The sequence below is a fragment of the Myotis daubentonii genome, chromosome 10 (genome assembly GCF_963259705.1).
Source record: "Myotis daubentonii chromosome 10, mMyoDau2.1, whole genome shotgun sequence".
In the NCBI taxonomy this organism is placed as follows: domain Eukaryota; kingdom Metazoa; phylum Chordata; class Mammalia; order Chiroptera; family Vespertilionidae; genus Myotis; species Myotis daubentonii.
Window position 1 is genome coordinate 9091100 of NC_081849.1, and position 16480 is coordinate 9107579.

Below are 16480 nucleotides of genomic sequence, written 5' to 3' on the forward strand. Positions count from 1 at the left end.
TTCCTATCTGTCTCCCCTAGAGGGACCCATAAGACTCAGAGTAAAAACTCCTGAATAACAAAGTGGTTGTTCACAAAAAGCATTGCAGGAATTCCCCTGTCCGTGGCAAAATTAAAGGACTGTTTGGCACTAAAGTTGGAAATGATCTCCCATGACCTTTGGGAGGCTGGTGGAGGTTGGGTTGCCACCTTAGCCACCTCAGGGAGCAGCAGCTGCAGGGAAGGTGGCTACAAAACGAGGACCTGTTCCCGGGAGGCAGCAGGCAATCCCTGGTGCCCGTGTGTACTCTCTAACATCACGGTTCTTTTGTTTTTGCAGCCCGCTGACATGGATCGAGGAGAAAGGGCCTGGTCTAAAACGAAACCGGCATTTAAGCTTCCATTTCAAATCTGGGTCCCTGGAGAATGTGCCAAATGTAGGAGATAATAGGAATATTTTTCTGAAAGATCAGACTATATTTGTCCAGAAACTCATGGGCCAGATTTCTGAAGTGGAACTGGCTGCTGAAAAGAAACGCATACTGCACTGCTTGTGGCTCGCGGAAGAAATCCAGAAATGCTGTGGCTAAAAAGAAAAAAGAAAGCAGCGGGCTTTTGCAACGTGAAACCATAGTTTGATGTTTATCGAGAGTTGATTTTACCTCTATTCTTGCAATTAAACACGTCTTGGGGAAACAGGTTTCGCTTATTGTCACTGGTTGTATTGGGCGTGGTATTGAGAGTAGAGGCACATGTGGTGGGGGTGAGGAAAGAACTCAGCTTGCTTACGCTGATCCAATGCTTTGTATGCCTGATTTCATTTACTTTCTCCAACCACCCTATTAGAAGGGGATTACCAGGCTTGTTTCCGTTAGTCTATTGGAAAGTCTTGCTTTCAACCCCACTCAGGCACTCCACCACTACAAAATAGTCCCATGAGCTTTAGTCCCTGCTTTCGGGCATTTTATTTTCTCTCACAAACGTTCACTAGTCGGCTATGCTAAGTACGCAGGTTTCTTAAAATGAATGAGAGGTAGCCACTGCCCCCAATAACTCACAGTGTCATAAAGGAACCAGTTACATAAACCGGTCATTGTAATGTAGTAGGTTCAATAAAAAAAGATATATTCCTGGCCATCTGGAAAGGAGTTCAGGGAGATACTGACCATGAATAAGTCAGTTGTGTAAAGCTGAGAGCAGGGCCTTCCTGCAGGGAGCTCACATAAGGAAATAGAAGCAGCCTGGTGAGTGCCATGGGAACACTCACTGGAGGAGGGAGGCCCGAGAGGCAAGTCTTAGCCTGGAGGACCCTTCCGCCAGGGGAAGGCGCTGGCATGTTACTTATCAGGCAGTGCAGGTGCACTGAAAGGTGTCATTTCATAGGGGAGTGGCACGGTCAGTTGAGAACCAACAGATATGCTTGTGCTTTCAGCCTTTGGCCCTGTCTGAACTTGTCCCTGATATTGAGTCAGACTCTGCTGAACTTGAGGACCAATCAAATCCCAGGAAGCTGCTTTTTTGTTTCATCGGAGGTCCTATTGCATTTTCTTCAAAGCTGGGTTAGCTTTCTTGCTTCTGTAAATCCTCCACCTTGTTTTTTGCCGCCTCCTCACTTGCCATTAATCAGTTCAAAATCCTTGAGGTCATTGATGGAGGCAAACTCTATTTTTTTTTACCTGTTTATATTATTCCATCACCATAGTACATCAAGGTAAATAAAGCAAATATATTAATTTAAATATTTTTCAAGCCTTATGGTTATTCTTATATTTGCCATATAAAATAATTTGTAATAAATATTAGTCAATTTATTTTCTTAGTTTGTTATATACATTAAATGTCCCTTAAGGTCAGGGAATATTATATTGTATTTATTTTTGTATGCTGTGCAGCATCTAGTCTCTGAGGTAAATATTAAATATTTTATTATTAAAATGTAGTGCAAAAGATTCTCCCATTTGGGTTTGATAATTGCTGTTTTAATATTATTAATCCTACTTGATATTGGAAGTGGGGGTATTCAAAGAAAACCAGAACTGGATGGACAGTAGAGTTGTATAACTAGATTTTATTCCGGACTATTGCAATAAAGGAAAAGAGACCTCAGTATACAGCTGGACCCAGTTCCAAATATAACATAGACTAGTGGGGATTGATACCCAAGGAGCAGGGCAGGGGTCAGTAGATGTGAAATTAATAAGAGGAAACATCAGGGGTAAGGGGAGGATTCTGGCTAAATTATCTTGACACGATCCTTACAGAAGGCATGTCAACCTAATCAGATACCTGGTGTGGGGCTGAAGACTTTAATCATATATTAAGGGTGGGGATTTTTACTAAACTGACTAAAATTAGGTGATGAGAACAGACATGGAAGTTCCAAGGGCAAGTTCTAACTGAGAAGAAAGTTTAGAGGAGCCTGGTTCAAGGAGAGACTTTTTCTTTTCTTTTTTTTTCACCATGGGCTATGTGATTACTAATTGATACTGATAATTACTTATCTCAAGCTTAGTTTGTGTTTGGTCAAAAGATACACAATAAAAACCATCCATTAATTTTACTAATTTGAAAGAACTGCAGAGGGACAAAGAAGGGGAGGTGAAAGAACAACCTAGAGAGACGACGGGCCGGCAGCCTTGCTTACTCCTCTGTGTGCAACTGCTTGGGGCCTGCTGGAGCCATGCTGGCTATACCCACTGCAGCGTTTCCCAAATGCTTCTTCCTCCACGGGCCACTCCCACCCCTACTTACAGCGCCTCCCCCAGGGTGTCACAGAAGACACCACAAGTGTCTCTCAATCATTGGCCCAAAGTGCCACAAGATGTGGCCTTCACTTTCTCCTGCCATGAGGCTTTCCTGACTTCCTGGGAAGACTGGTGAGTAAGTGGGGGTTTGAGGTCTGATATTTCAGAACAAGTAGCCTTTCTATCCAACTAAAAAGAAAACAAAAACACCTTTATCCAGCTGTACCAATGATTATAAGTGCTGGAGTGTCCTCTAGGAGGAAAGTGACTTAAAGTAGTGCCTTGAACTCCTCTCTTCCCCTCGCCCACTTCTCCCTGGCAGAAGTAACTAACTGGTAAAGCTGACAAAGAGACTAAACGCACAAGTTCAGCGACCATTTTTACACACTTGAACTCTCTGCTTGTCCATGTGGTAGGCTCTTCCTCTGTGGTGAGGTGGCCTAAAGCTTTGAAGAAAAGTTAAGTTACTCTAAGACAGGGAAGATTAGCAAACCCATTTGCCTGTAGATGCCAGCTACATTTCCCAATCAGCTTTAAAAAGAAAAAACTTCATCTCACAGGCAGGATCAGGATGGTGGCATAAGAGGAGGCAGTTTGTCCCCTCCCATGAGCACACCAAATGGATATCTATATTTGGAGAAATTATTATTGAGAGATAACTGAAGAGTTTATGCACACACACGAAAGAGCATAGAGAAGATTGAGTAACCACTGGAGCTCTCCAGAATCTGCGGGAAACCACTAAGTGCAGAAGACCTGGTGAGCACCATTCTTTGCATTCTCCCCGCACTTGGATAACATGAGTTGGATCTCTCTATTCAGGTGCTCTGGCCAACCTGCAAGGGCACCACAGTGCATCCCCAGCCACCCCTCCTGAAAAGAGCTCCATCAATAACAAGAGTGTCATAGCAGATGCACATGTCCACCCCACATGGGGCTTAATCCACAGTGTCCAACAGGGTACAGAGGCATGGGTGCACCAGGCCGCTGCTGCACACACCCACGGTGCTGCCCCGGCTGGTGAAAAGGCAGAACGAGCATGCACTACAGCACAGGCACTCACAAGGCTCCCCAGCCCAGCTCAGGCTCCAGCAGCAGTCAACAAATCAACAGTGCATGCCTCACACATACACACAAGCCCAGCTCCACCTGGACTCAGAGGAAGCTGGCAAAGCGCCACAGTGCATGGGTGCTCGTGGAGCTGCCCTGCACAGCACAGACCCCAGTCCCATGGGAGACGATCAAATCAATAGGTATCACCAGAGTAATACCCCAAAACCCATACCATTCTTATACGCCAGTAGTGTACTCTCAGAGAGAGAAACTAAACAAACCACCCTATTTACCATCGCAACAAAAAATTAAGATACTTAGGAATAAATTTAACCAAGGAGGTAAAAGACCTGTATTCCGAAAACTAAAGGACATTGAAAAAAGAGATAGACGAAGACATAAACAAGTGGGAGAATATACCATATTCATGGATTGGTAGAATCAAAATCATTAAAATGTCCATATTATCCAAAGCAATCTACAGTTTTAATGCAATCCCTATTAAAATACCAATGGCATATTTCACAGACCTAGGACAAATATTCCAAACATTTATATGGAATAAAAAAAGACCCCGAATAGCAACAGCAATCTTGAGAAAGAAGAACAAAGTTGAAGGGATTATAAAACCAGATATCAAGTTTTACTACAAAGCTGCTATACTCAAGACAGGCTGGTACTGGCACAAGAATGGGCATATAGACTAAAGGAACAAAACAAAGTACCCAGTAATCAACCCAAGCCATTATTCTCAATATTTGAAAAAGGAGGCAAGAGGATACAATGGAGTCAAGAGAGTCTCTTCAATAAATGGTATTGGGAAAACTGAACAGATACATGCAAAAAAAAAAAAAAAAGAAAAAAGAAAAACAGAAACTAGACTACAAACTTACACCATACACAAAAATAAACTCAAAATGGATAAAAGACTTAAATATGAGACATGACACCATAAAAATCTTAGAAAAAAACAGGCAGAAAAATCTCAGACATCTGTCATAGCAATATGTTTACTGATACATCTCCTAGGGCAAAGGAAACTAAGGAGAAAATAAACAAATTGGACTACGTCAAAATAAAAAGCTTCTGCACAGCAAAAGAAACCATCAACAAAATAAGAGAACTCACGGCATGGGAGAACATATTTGCCTATGATACATCTGATAAGGAGTTAATCTCCACAATTTATAGGGAACTTATACAACTTAACAAAAGGAAGATAAACAATCCAATTTAAAAATGGGCAAAGGATCTAAATAAACACTTCTCCAAAGTGGACATATAGAAGGCTAAAAGGTATATGAAAAATTTCTCAAAGTCACTAATCACCTGAAAGATGCCGATGAAAACAACAATAAGGTATCACCTCACACCTGTCAGAACGGCTATCATCAATAAATCAACAAACAAGTGCTGGCGAGGATGTGGAGAAAAGGAAACCCTAGTGCACTGCTGGTGGGAATGCAGACTGCTACAGCCTCTGTGGCAAACCGTATGGAGTTTCCTCAAAAAATTAAATTTGGAACTCCCATTTGACCCACTGATCCAACTGTTAGGAATATATCCTAAGAAATCAAAAACACCAGTCAGAAAGACTATATGCACCCCTATGTTCACAGCAGTGCAATGTAGAATAGCTTAGATTTGGAAACAGCCTAAGTGCCCATCAGCAGATGAGTGGATAAAAAAACTGTGGTATATCTGGATGCAGGCGGAGGGCCCTGGGCTACTGGGAGGCTGGTTAGCGGCAGCAGGTCAGCGCTAACGTCTCCATTCTGCCTCCTTAGCCGTAGCAGTGGCTATGGTGATGACCCTGACTTTCTATTTCTGATGTTTTAATCCTTGAATATCTATTTGGTTCTGAAATTTCTTTTCCTTTGCCCATTATCCATCCTTTCCTATAAATATCTCAACACAATGTTCTTTTTAAATGTTCTTTGTCATTTAGAAGTCTCTATTGACTACTAACTTTGGTAATGGAGCCAATTCCTTCCCTCTTCGTGTCTTATGATTTAAAAAAATGTATTCTGTATTGTACATAAAAGAACAGTGGAGAGTAAAGCATAATTTTGTGTCTGTTCAGAGTGCATGCCTTTCATTCTGTGGTGGTTAGGGGAGGGACTTACCTTTCAGAATTCCCCCCCAAGTGGAAGTGAACTGTTGCTGGACTGCAGCCTTAATTAGATGGAGTTCACCTTCATTTAGCCCAAACCCTAACCTCCCATGCCTCATCTTTCTGAGCAAGTTGATTTTTGTTTTGTTTTTTTAAATGTTTTAACTGGAATAAGAGCTTGGTTTCATTTTTAGTTTGAATCTTAATTTAGTTCCAACTGGCAATTAAGCATGATGTCCTAAGCTGCATAAATTATCCTTGCTCACTAGGCCCTCTTACATTGATCGCTACTTTCTTTGTCAAATTTCAAGGAAAGGGGCAAAAGAACTGTTTGGTCAGCCACTTAATGCCTTTGTAGACTCATCTCACAATATTTTCAAAAGCTTAATTGATTTTTTCTTTCTTGCAAAATGTCCTGGTCTATGGCAAGTCCACTTCTAATCCAACACTCAGGCAGGCATCTGCCCCAGGTATAGCAGCTGCAGTCTCTGCTTACTTGTGAAGAACTCATCCCTTTCAGTTTACATCCAGGTGACAAAATAGAAGAGTATAAACTAAGGAGGCAGAGAGGAGCAAGCTGCACCCTCACAGTCTCACAGAAAATGCTTCTGGGGAAGAGTGTGGCTAGTTCCGCACAACCCCAGAGATTGCTGGGAAATTAAGGGAGGGGTTCAAAAGTGGGGCTGATATTAGTGCAGTTAATAATTGAAGGTCTTTATATTGAATAATTGCCCCCTCCCCTATGCTTATGAGCTTCTAGAGAGGTATTTACACCCTTGACAAAATACTCAAAGCAGTTCTCTAAAGGGCATGTAGGTTTTTATACCCAAGAGTAAAACCTTCCCCTTTCTGGCATGTTGGGGTTCCCACAACATAAAATCTGGCTCAAAGCCGAGTTTGAGAACCTCTTAGCCATAGCTGTGTTTTATTGTCAAGTTACTGAAGTTGATTGCCCCAGTCTCCTCATCTAATCTAATAAGAGAGAAATATGCAAATTGTCGCACCTCTGCTACACCCAAGCCACGCCCACCAGCCAATCAGAGCAACTATATGCAAATTAACCCAACCAAGATGGCGGCCGGCAGCCATGGAGCTTGAGCAAGCAGGAGGCTTGGTTGCCCCAGCAATGGAGGAAGCCAAGCTTCCTGCCTGCCCTGGCCAGCTGTAGCCTCCCCTCAAGGCAACAAAGTTTCAATTATAGAAGATAAATAAATCCCAGATACGTGCTTCCAGCCAGCCTCCACTGGGAGCTTGAGTGGCTGGGGACCGTCCGTGGCCAGCCTACAAACAGCCATCAGCCCCTCACCCAGGATGGCCACCCCTCATGGGGTGAGGGTCCCCACTGATGGGCTTGGCCAGCCTGCAAACAGCCATCAGCCCTCACCCAGAGTGGCCAGGCACCCCAGCAGGACTCCCCTCCCTGAAGGAGGTGTGGTCAGCCTGAAAATGGCCCTGAGCCCCTCACCCAGGCTGGCCAGGCACTCCAGCAGGGACCCCCCACCCTGAAGGGGGTGTGGCCAGTCTGAGAACAGCCTCAGCCCCTCACCTAGGCTGGCCAGGCACCCCAGCAGGACCCCACCCTGATCCGGGACAACCTTCAGGGCAAACCAGCTGCACCCACCCATGCACCAGGCCTCTATCTTACCTAATAATAGACAAACATGCAAATTGACCTTACTTTCGCTATGCCTTAAGCCATGCCCACCAGCCAATCAGAGCTAGTATATGCAAATTACCTCAACCAAGATGGTGGCCGGCAGCCATGGAGCTGGAGCGAGAAGGAGGCTTGCTTGCTCCAGTGATGGAGGAAGCCAGCCTGCCGCAGCCTGCTCTGAGCTCCACTCAAAGCAACAAAGTTTCAATTATAGAAGGTAAATACACCCCAGATACCTGCTTCCAGTCACCATGGCCACAGAGCTGGAGCGAATGAAAACAAAAAACAAAAAAAGGAAAGGCTGGGAGCTTCAGTCGCCAGGGGGCTTGGTCAGTCTGAAAACAACCATCAGCCCCTCACCCAGGCTGGCCAGGCACCCCAGCAGAACACCCACCCTGATCCAGGACACCCTTCAGGGCAAACCAGCCAGCCCCCACCCGTGCACCAGGCCTCTATTCTATATAATAAAAGGGTAATATGCAAATTGACCCTAACAGCAGAACGACTGGGAATGACTGGTCACTATGACACACGCTGACCACCAGGGGGCAGATGCTCAATACAGGAGCTGCCCCCTGGTGGTCAGTGCGCTCCCACAGGGGGAGCTCTGCTCAGCCACAAGCCAGGCTGAAGGCTGCCAGCACAGCGGTGGTGGTGGGAGCCTCTCCTGCCTCCTCAGCAGCACTAAGGATGTCCAACGGCAGCTTAGGCCTGCTTCCTGCTGGCAAGTGGACATCCCCCGAGGGCTCCCAGGCTGCCAGAGGGATCTCTGACTGCCAGATTAGGCTCAATCCCCCAGGGAGCAGGCCTAAGCCAGCAGGTGGTCATCCACTGATGGTCCCAGACTGCGAGAGGGCACAGGCTGGGCTGAGGGACCCCCTCCCTCCCAAGTGCACAAATTTTTGTGCACTGGGGCTCTAGTCTTACCTAATAATAGACAAACATGTAAATTGACAGTCCCCCTGCTACGCTCACCAGCCAACCAGGAGAGTATGCAAATTAACCCAACAAATATGGTGGTTAATTTGCATATGTAGGTGCAAAGTGGCGGAGCGAAGACTGAAGGCTCCGGCCTGGGTCCTGGGTGCCGGAGGAAAACCAGTGCCGGCAGCCAGGGGAAGGGAAGGCCTATTGCATGAATCTCTTCATGCAATGGGCCTTTAGTTCATACAATAAAAGGTGTTTGTGAGGTTGAAGGAAATCATGTATGAAAAGTGTTTAGCATGGTGCCTAGAATACAATAAACATTCAATAGACAACAGCCCAGGCCACATAGGGGAGAAATCAGGTGTGGCTGGCACTTCCCTTCAGCCAGGAGGAGCAAAGAGCATTTCTATTGCTATTGATGAAATAGTTGTTTTATATGGAAAGGAAGAAAGGAATCCAAAGTTAGGTATTGGAGAGAAAGAGGAACGTCTTTTTGTTTTGTTTTTGTTTTTAAAGATGATTCACAGCATTTATATATTCTATTTAGTACAAGGACTAAAAGTCATTAAAATTAAATGAACCCTTGGCTGATTCAACACTTCCTAATTCAGTATATATACTAATAAAAGGGTGATATGCAAATTGGTCATGACTCCCTCACAGTCACAACTGGATATGCTAATTAGTCACAACCAGTATGCAAATTGACCATCACTCCAACACACAAGATGGCCGCCCCCATATGGCCACAAGATGGCCTGCAGGGGAGGGCAATTGTGGGCGATCAGGCCAGCATAAGAGGACAGTTGGGGTGATTGGTCCGACAGGGGAGGGCAGTTAGAGGCAACCAGGCCAGCAGGGGAGCGCAGTTGGGGGGCGATTGGGCCAGCAGGGGAACAGTTAGGCGTCGATCAGGCTGGCAGGGGAGTGGTTAGGGGCAATCAGACAGGCAGGCAGGCGAGTGGTTGGGTGCCAGCAGTCCTGAATTGTGAGGGGTCACAGATTGGAGAGGGTGCAGGCTGGGCTGAGGGACCCCCCCAGTGCACGAATTTCGCGCACCAGGCTTCTAGTTTTCAAATAATTATATTAGGTTTTAGGATTTCAAATAGAGCAAGCAAAGCAAAACAATCCCTGTTTCTTAAAATATAATGAAACGCGGAAATCAAACTGAAACATGTGGTTTTCCTCTGGGCAGGATGCAAAGGTTATTTCCCAGGTTCCTGTCCAGGTAGATTCGAAGAATAAAGCCATAGACAAAGGTGGAAATTGGGAAGCAAGAAGACTCCCACTTGGGAAGGGGGTTCCAAAGGGGTAGCCCACTAAGTCTCTCTTTCCTAATGTTTATAAAAGCTTCAGTTCTTTGTGTCCTAATATCCCCTCTGATTGGCCACTAAAGCAGCTTCAAAGCTCAAACCCCACATGGGGTCCCCCTCTTCTTCTCCCCCTTCCTGTGGTAGAATCCTCTATTCCCTGTGAAAACCTGTTTTCCTCTTTCCCCCTTTTGTTTTTCTACTCCGTGTGGCTTTCCCCTGTCTTCTGGAAATGGGTATCTTCCTCTCCCCTTTATCCTGATGTAGTCCCATTTGTTCATTTTTTCTTTAGTTTCAAGTGCCCTAGGAGCTGTATCAGTGAAGAAATTGCTTCGGCATATGTCTGAGATTTTGTTGCCTTTGGATTCTTCTAGAATTTTTATGGTTTCCTGTCGTACATTTAAGTCCTTTATCCATTTTGAGTTTATTTTTGTGTATGGTGTAAGTTGGTGGTCTAGTTTCATTCTCTTGCATATATTCGTCCAATTTTCCCAACACCATTTGTTGAAGAGACTATCTTGGCTCCATTGTATGTTCTTGCCTCCTTTGTCAAATATTAATTGAGCATATTGGTTCGGGCTGATTTCTGGGCTCTCTATTCTATTCCATTGATCTATATGCCTATTCTTCTCCCCTTTATCCTGTGGCATCTTTTTTCTCTCTGTGTGAATGTTTGCCCTTTGGCAGCCCCCAGGCCCCCAGCTTTGCAGTCCTCCCCCATGGGCCCTCTTTATTTCTAAAACTCCCTAAACCTGCCTATTTTACTCCTAAAAACTCCTTTCCCAAGATACCTCCTTCTTTAGATGAAAACTTTCCAGGAGAAAAGTAGGCACAGAAAACTCTTAATTGGAAAACAAATCTTAAACGAAAAAGAACTTCTAATCACCAGAGGCCTTGGCCTGCTTCTTCCTCCCCCCCATCCCCTTGGTCTCTCCCCTTGAAGTTTCAACAATTTGAACAGCTACAATTCAACAAAGGACCTCCCTCTTCAGTGCACAAACATGTCTAAGAGATCCACACACTGAAACACCTAGAGGTGGGCAAGTGGAGAAAGCCAGGAGGTGAGCGGGGAGAAGAGCCATGGACACAGCCTACACCCTGAAGCTCACTGCGGGGCCCAGCCTGAAGCTCACTGCAGGGTTCAGCCCCGAGGCAGAGGGGAGAAATCAGGTTGTGGTTGGCACCTCCCTCCAGCCAGGAGGAGCAGAGAGTCAGTGAGCATTCCTGCGAGAGTGGGCGTTACTAGCTGTAGCTGAGCCCACTGACCTGGGCAGGGATGAAGCACCAAGGTACGACCACAGTTGTCTGGCAATCGACATTTCAGAGAAACAAAGCCACGGAGCCTGGCTCCCTTCCCTTAACCTCCTAGATATTGTCCCCTCACCCACCATGTCGGGTTGCACAGCACATTATCTGCAGAGCTGAGAACTGGTACTACAGAAACACAGTTTTCCTGAGTGAAGGGAGCACTCTGCAACTAATCCCAAGGTCAGGTGGAGGCACAAGGGATATGATGTAGAGGACCACTGCTCCCCCATCCTGGGAGGGCAAAGCAACCAAGGAGCTCACCCCACTCCCATATATCTGGGAGGGCACTGCTGGTGGCCCCTGACTGCAGAAGACAGCACTGGGATTTCAGGGTTGATCCCCTGAAACCAGGGCAAACAGATCACAGGGGAGGTGAAAGCAGTAATAAGAGGGAAGTTTATAGCCTTACAAGCCTACCTCAAGAAAAAAGAAAAATCTCAGGTAAACAACTTAGCATTACATCTTTTATTTTTAATTAAATCTTTATTGTTCAGATTATTACATTTGTTCCTCTTTTTCCCCCCCATAACTCCCCTCCTCTCAGTTCCCGCCCCACCCTCCGCCCTCACTCCCTACCCACTGTCCTCATCCATAGGTGCAAGATTTTTGTCCAGTCTCTTCCCGCATCTTCCACACCCCTTTTCCCCCAAGAATAGTCAGTCCATTCCCTTTCTATGTCCCTGATTCTATTATGATCACCAGATTATTTATTCACTTGATTCTTAGATTCACTTGTTGATAGATGCATGTTTGTTGTTCATAATTTGTATCTTTACCTTTTTCTTCTTCTTCCTCTTCTTAAAGGATACCTTTCAGCATTTCATATAATATTGGTTTGGTGGTGATGAACTCCTTTAGCTTTTCCTTATCTGTGAAGCTCTTTATCTGACCTTCAGTTCTGAATGATAGCTTTGCTGGATAAAGTAATCTTGGTTGTAGGTTCTTGGTATTCATCACTTTGAATATTTCTTGCCATTCCCTTCTGGCCTGCAAAGTTTCTGTTGAGAATTCAGTTGACAGTCGTATGGGTATTCCCTTGTAGGTAACTGAGTTTCTTTCTCTTGCTGCTTTTAAGATTCTCTCTTTGTCTATTGCTCTTGGCATTTTAATTATGATGTGTCTTGGTGTGGTCCTCTTTGGATTCCTTTTGTTTGGGGTTCTCTGCGCTTCCTGGACCTGTAAGTCTATTTCTTTCACCAGGTGAGGGAAGTTTTCTGTCATTATTTCTTCAAATAGGTTTTCAATATCTTGGTCTCTCTCATCTTCTGGCACCCCTATAATTCTGATGTTGGTACGCTTGAAGCTGTCCCAGAGGCTCCTTACACTATCTTCGTATTTTCGGATTCTTTTTTCATTTTGCTTTTCTGGTTGGGTGTTTTTTGCTTCTTCGCATTTCAAATCTTTGCCTTGATTCTTGCGCTCCTCTGGTCTGCTGTTGGGAGTCTGTATAATATTCTTTATTTCAGTCAGTGTATGCTTAATTTCTAGTTGGTTCTTTATGACAACATCGAGGGTCTCATTAGATTTCTTGAGGATCTCACTACATTTATCGGCGGCTTCTAGACAGTTCTTGAGAGACCTTAAAAGTGTGGTTCTGAACTCAATATCCTCCATTGACAGTTTTGTCCTGTTTCTTTGTCTCCGCATTTTTTATGCTTTCTTGGTGCACCCCCTAGTGGTCTTTGTGTGCAGTCTTGTTGTAGTTAAGCTTTGATTGTTGTCGGCAATACTGGGGGTGATTTGACCTCCAGGCTAACTGGCTATGAGAGTCCGCTGTGTCTGCAGTGGGAGAGCTTCTGTGCTGGATCTCTAGGGTGGTGCTAATCTAGCGTTTGCCTGAGGCTATCCGGCAAATGGCTCTGTGCAGGGCTTGGGCGGGGCGGGTCCCCAGGGATCTACAGGGCAGGCAGAGCAAGCAGTTATGGCTGCTCTCAGTTCCGTCCTTAGGGGCTCTGCCTCACAGAGTCCCAGCATCTGCTGCAAACCTCGGAGAGAAAGCTGCCTTCGAGTTCCGACCAAAGCCAGACAGTCCCACTTCTCCCGTTTGAGTCTGGGTCCCCAGAGACTGACCCGGATCTGGAGCTCAGAGTCTGAAACTCCCTCCCGATTGAAAACAACAACCACGCCCTCTGCCTCCAGCCCGCTCTGCGTGCACTCCGCACCTTAGTATTTCAGTTCAGCACTGCGCCTCCTCTGAGTCTGGGTATGATATTCTCTTTCCTCCTAGTTGTAGAATTTCCACTCAGCCAGCCTTCCTGTGGTTCTGGATGATGTCCGTTCCGTCTTTTAGTTGTTTTTTGAAGTGGTTGTTCGAGGCAGCAATCTCCGGTGTTAACCTATGCCGCCATCTTGGTTTCTCCTCAGCATTACATCTTAAAAGACTAGAAAGAGAAGGGGGGAAAGCAGCCAAAAGTCAGGAAAAAAAGGAAATGATAAAAATTGGAGCTGACTTGAATGAATTGAAAATAAAAAGACTATTCAAAAAATGAATACAACAAAGAGCTGGTCCTTTAAAAAGATTAACAAAATTGACAAAACCTTGGTTAGACTCACTAAGGAAAAAAGACCAAAGATGCAAATGGACAAAATCATAAATGAAAAATATGTTACCACAAATATCACAAAAATACAAAGATCATAATAGAATACTATGAAAGATGAATTGCCACCAAATTCAATAACCTAGAAGAAATGGATAATTTCCCAGAAACATATAATCTTCTTAGACTGAATACAAAGAACTGGAAAATCTAATAGATCAATTGCCAGTGAGAAAATTTAAACCATAAGAAACCTCTCAAAATGTAAAAGCCCAAGATCAGATGGCTTCATTAGTGAATTCTAACAAACATTCAAAGATACCTACTCTTATCAAACTCTTCCAAAAAACTGAGAAGAGGCAATACTTCCTAACACATTTTATGAGGCCAACATAACCCTGACACTAAAACCTGGCAAAGATAACAAAAACAGAAAACTACAAATATATGTTGGATGAATACAGATGTAAAATCTTAAACAAAATACTAGCAAATAGCCCTGCCCAATGTAGCTAAGTGATTAGAGCAGTGGTTCTCAACCTTCTGGCCCTTTAAAACAGTTCCTCATGTTGTGACCCAACCATAAAATTATTTTTGTTGCTACTTCATAATTGTATTTTTGCTACTGTTATGAATCATAATGTAAATATCTGATATGCAAGATAGTCTTAGGCGACCCCTGTGAAAGGGTTATTCGACTGCCAAAGGGGTCGCGACCCACAGGTTGAGAACCGCTGAATTAGAGTGTCAGCGTGTGCACTGAAGGGTTGCAGGTTCAATTCCCAGCCCTGGTTGGGGCACATAAGGGAGGCAACCAATTGATGTATCTCTCTCTTTCTCTCTCTCTATCCTCCGCTCCCTCACTCCCTTCCATTCTCTCTGGAAAGCAATGGAAAAAATATCCTCCGGTAAGGATTAACAACAACAACAAAAACAAACCAACTAGCAAATCAAATACTTAAAAAAACCCCAACACATCCCAAACAAGAGAATTCGTCCCAGGGGCACAATGGTAGGTTCAACATACACAAATCGATCAATGCAATATACCACATCAACAAAACAAAAAATAAAATCATATATTTATGATTAAAACACTAAATAATAATAGATATAGAAGCACTTCAACATAATAAAGGCTGTATACGACAAACCCTTGACTAAACTCATACTCACTGGTGAAAAAACTGAAAGATTTTCCTCTAACATCAGGAACAAGACAAGGATGTCCACTTTCACCACTCTTATTCAAAATAGGACTGGAGATGAGAGAACCAAGATGGCAGGGTAGGTAAATGCTGGGACTCGCTGTCTCCCACAGCCACATCAAAATTACAACTAAATTCAGAACAACCATCATTCAAAACTGCCTGAAAGCTGGCTGAATGGAACTCCTAAAACTAGAGAAGTAAAGAGAGCACATCAAAACTGGTAGGAGGGGCCGAGGCGTGGGATGGGCTGGTCTGACACCCATGTGTGCCATTTTTCTTAATCTGAAAGGAAATTGTCTCTGCAGAGTCCACTCATGAGGAACAAGGGGGCCGAGCCCCACACCAAACCCCAGCCCAGGGTCCTAGAGCTGGGAAGAGAAGTCCCCATAGCTACTGTCTGTAAAAACCAGAGCTGACTGTGGCTGAGTGATACAGAGGCTGCCAGAGATTCAGGTATTCCTTTTAAAGGGCCAGCACACAAACTTACAAGGTCCCACTTCCTCTGAGCTCTAGTGCTGGGTGCCTGGCTGTGGCTCTGGGAAACCCAGGGACATGTGGAGAGGAATTGGATTGTCTAGCATTGAGGCAGGAAATCGGGGGCAGCTTTCTCCTAGACAGGGGTGCTTGCAGGGGTCATTATTCCTGTGCTGGGACCTCCTCTGCTGCAGGGCTGACTGGCAGCCATATCTGAATGTCTCTCAGCCTGGCCCACACTGTTTTCTCTGTCCTGGTGATTCCATGAGGTCCCGCCCCATCCAATTTGCAGCCCCACCCAAGCTGTTTGCAGCAGTTTTTTCATATGAATGGCCTGTCCTGGCTTAGGCTTCAGATTTTGCTAAAATCTCTCATACAACCTGCAGCTGGTAACAGCATGCCCCAATCCTATCAATATAAGGTCCAAGACCCAACAATAGCACCAGCCTGCCTTGCTTAGTCTGGGCACTTCCAAACCCAATACAAATAGCTCCTGCAGGGTGGCCCCAGGCAGTGGCTGACTTTGCACCCCCTGGAGGCCCTAGAGCCAGTGCACCTGGTGGATAGCTTCAGAACATACCAGATTACAACTCTACACATCCACAAGCCACACACTCAAGAGGCAGACTCAGTAACATCAAAGCCCCACTGAAGTAAGTCATGCTCCAGAGGAGTGTCTCCTACACAGCAGCTCTCCCACTATAGTCGCAGCAGGTCCTAACAGCCAATTTGCCAGGAGGTCAATTCCTCCCAAAGATGCCAACAGCAATCAAAGCTCAACTACAAGACTGTGCATACAACCTACACAAGGGTGCACCTAGAGTAGGGAGGCCATGGGTCCTACAGGACACCTACTACACAAGGCTACTCTACCAATTGCAGGAGACATAACAGCTCTACCTAATACAAGGAAACAAACACCGGAAAGCAGCCAAAATGTGGAGACAAATAAACATGTCACAAATGAAAGAAATGGAAGCAAGCAAACTATTGGATATAGAGTTCAAAGCAATGGTAATAAGGTTACTCAAGGATCTTCATGAGAGCTTCAAGGGACTTAGTGAGACTTACAAGGATCTTAGAATTTCAAAGACATGAAAAAGGACCAGTAAGAAAGTAAGCTTACATTAACTGAAATAAAGAATAATTGTCAGAGACTCAACAGTAG

At 44.8% G+C, this 16480-nt stretch overlaps 1 protein-coding gene across 4 annotated transcripts in view; it reads left to right on the plus strand.

Annotated features, from left to right (window-relative positions):
* BLVRA (biliverdin reductase A) overlaps positions 1–678 on the plus strand; it is a 71607-nt gene extending 70929 nt beyond the window's left edge. For all 4 annotated transcript variants that reach the window (XM_059711571.1, XM_059711573.1, XM_059711572.1 and 1 more), the window contains one exon: positions 319–678. In XM_059711571.1, coding sequence (XP_059567554.1) covers positions 319–568 — 250 coding nt within the window. In that variant the 3' untranslated portion in view covers positions 569–678. The remainder of the gene's footprint in view (positions 1–318) is intronic.
* Positions 679–16480: the final 15802 nt, after the last annotated feature.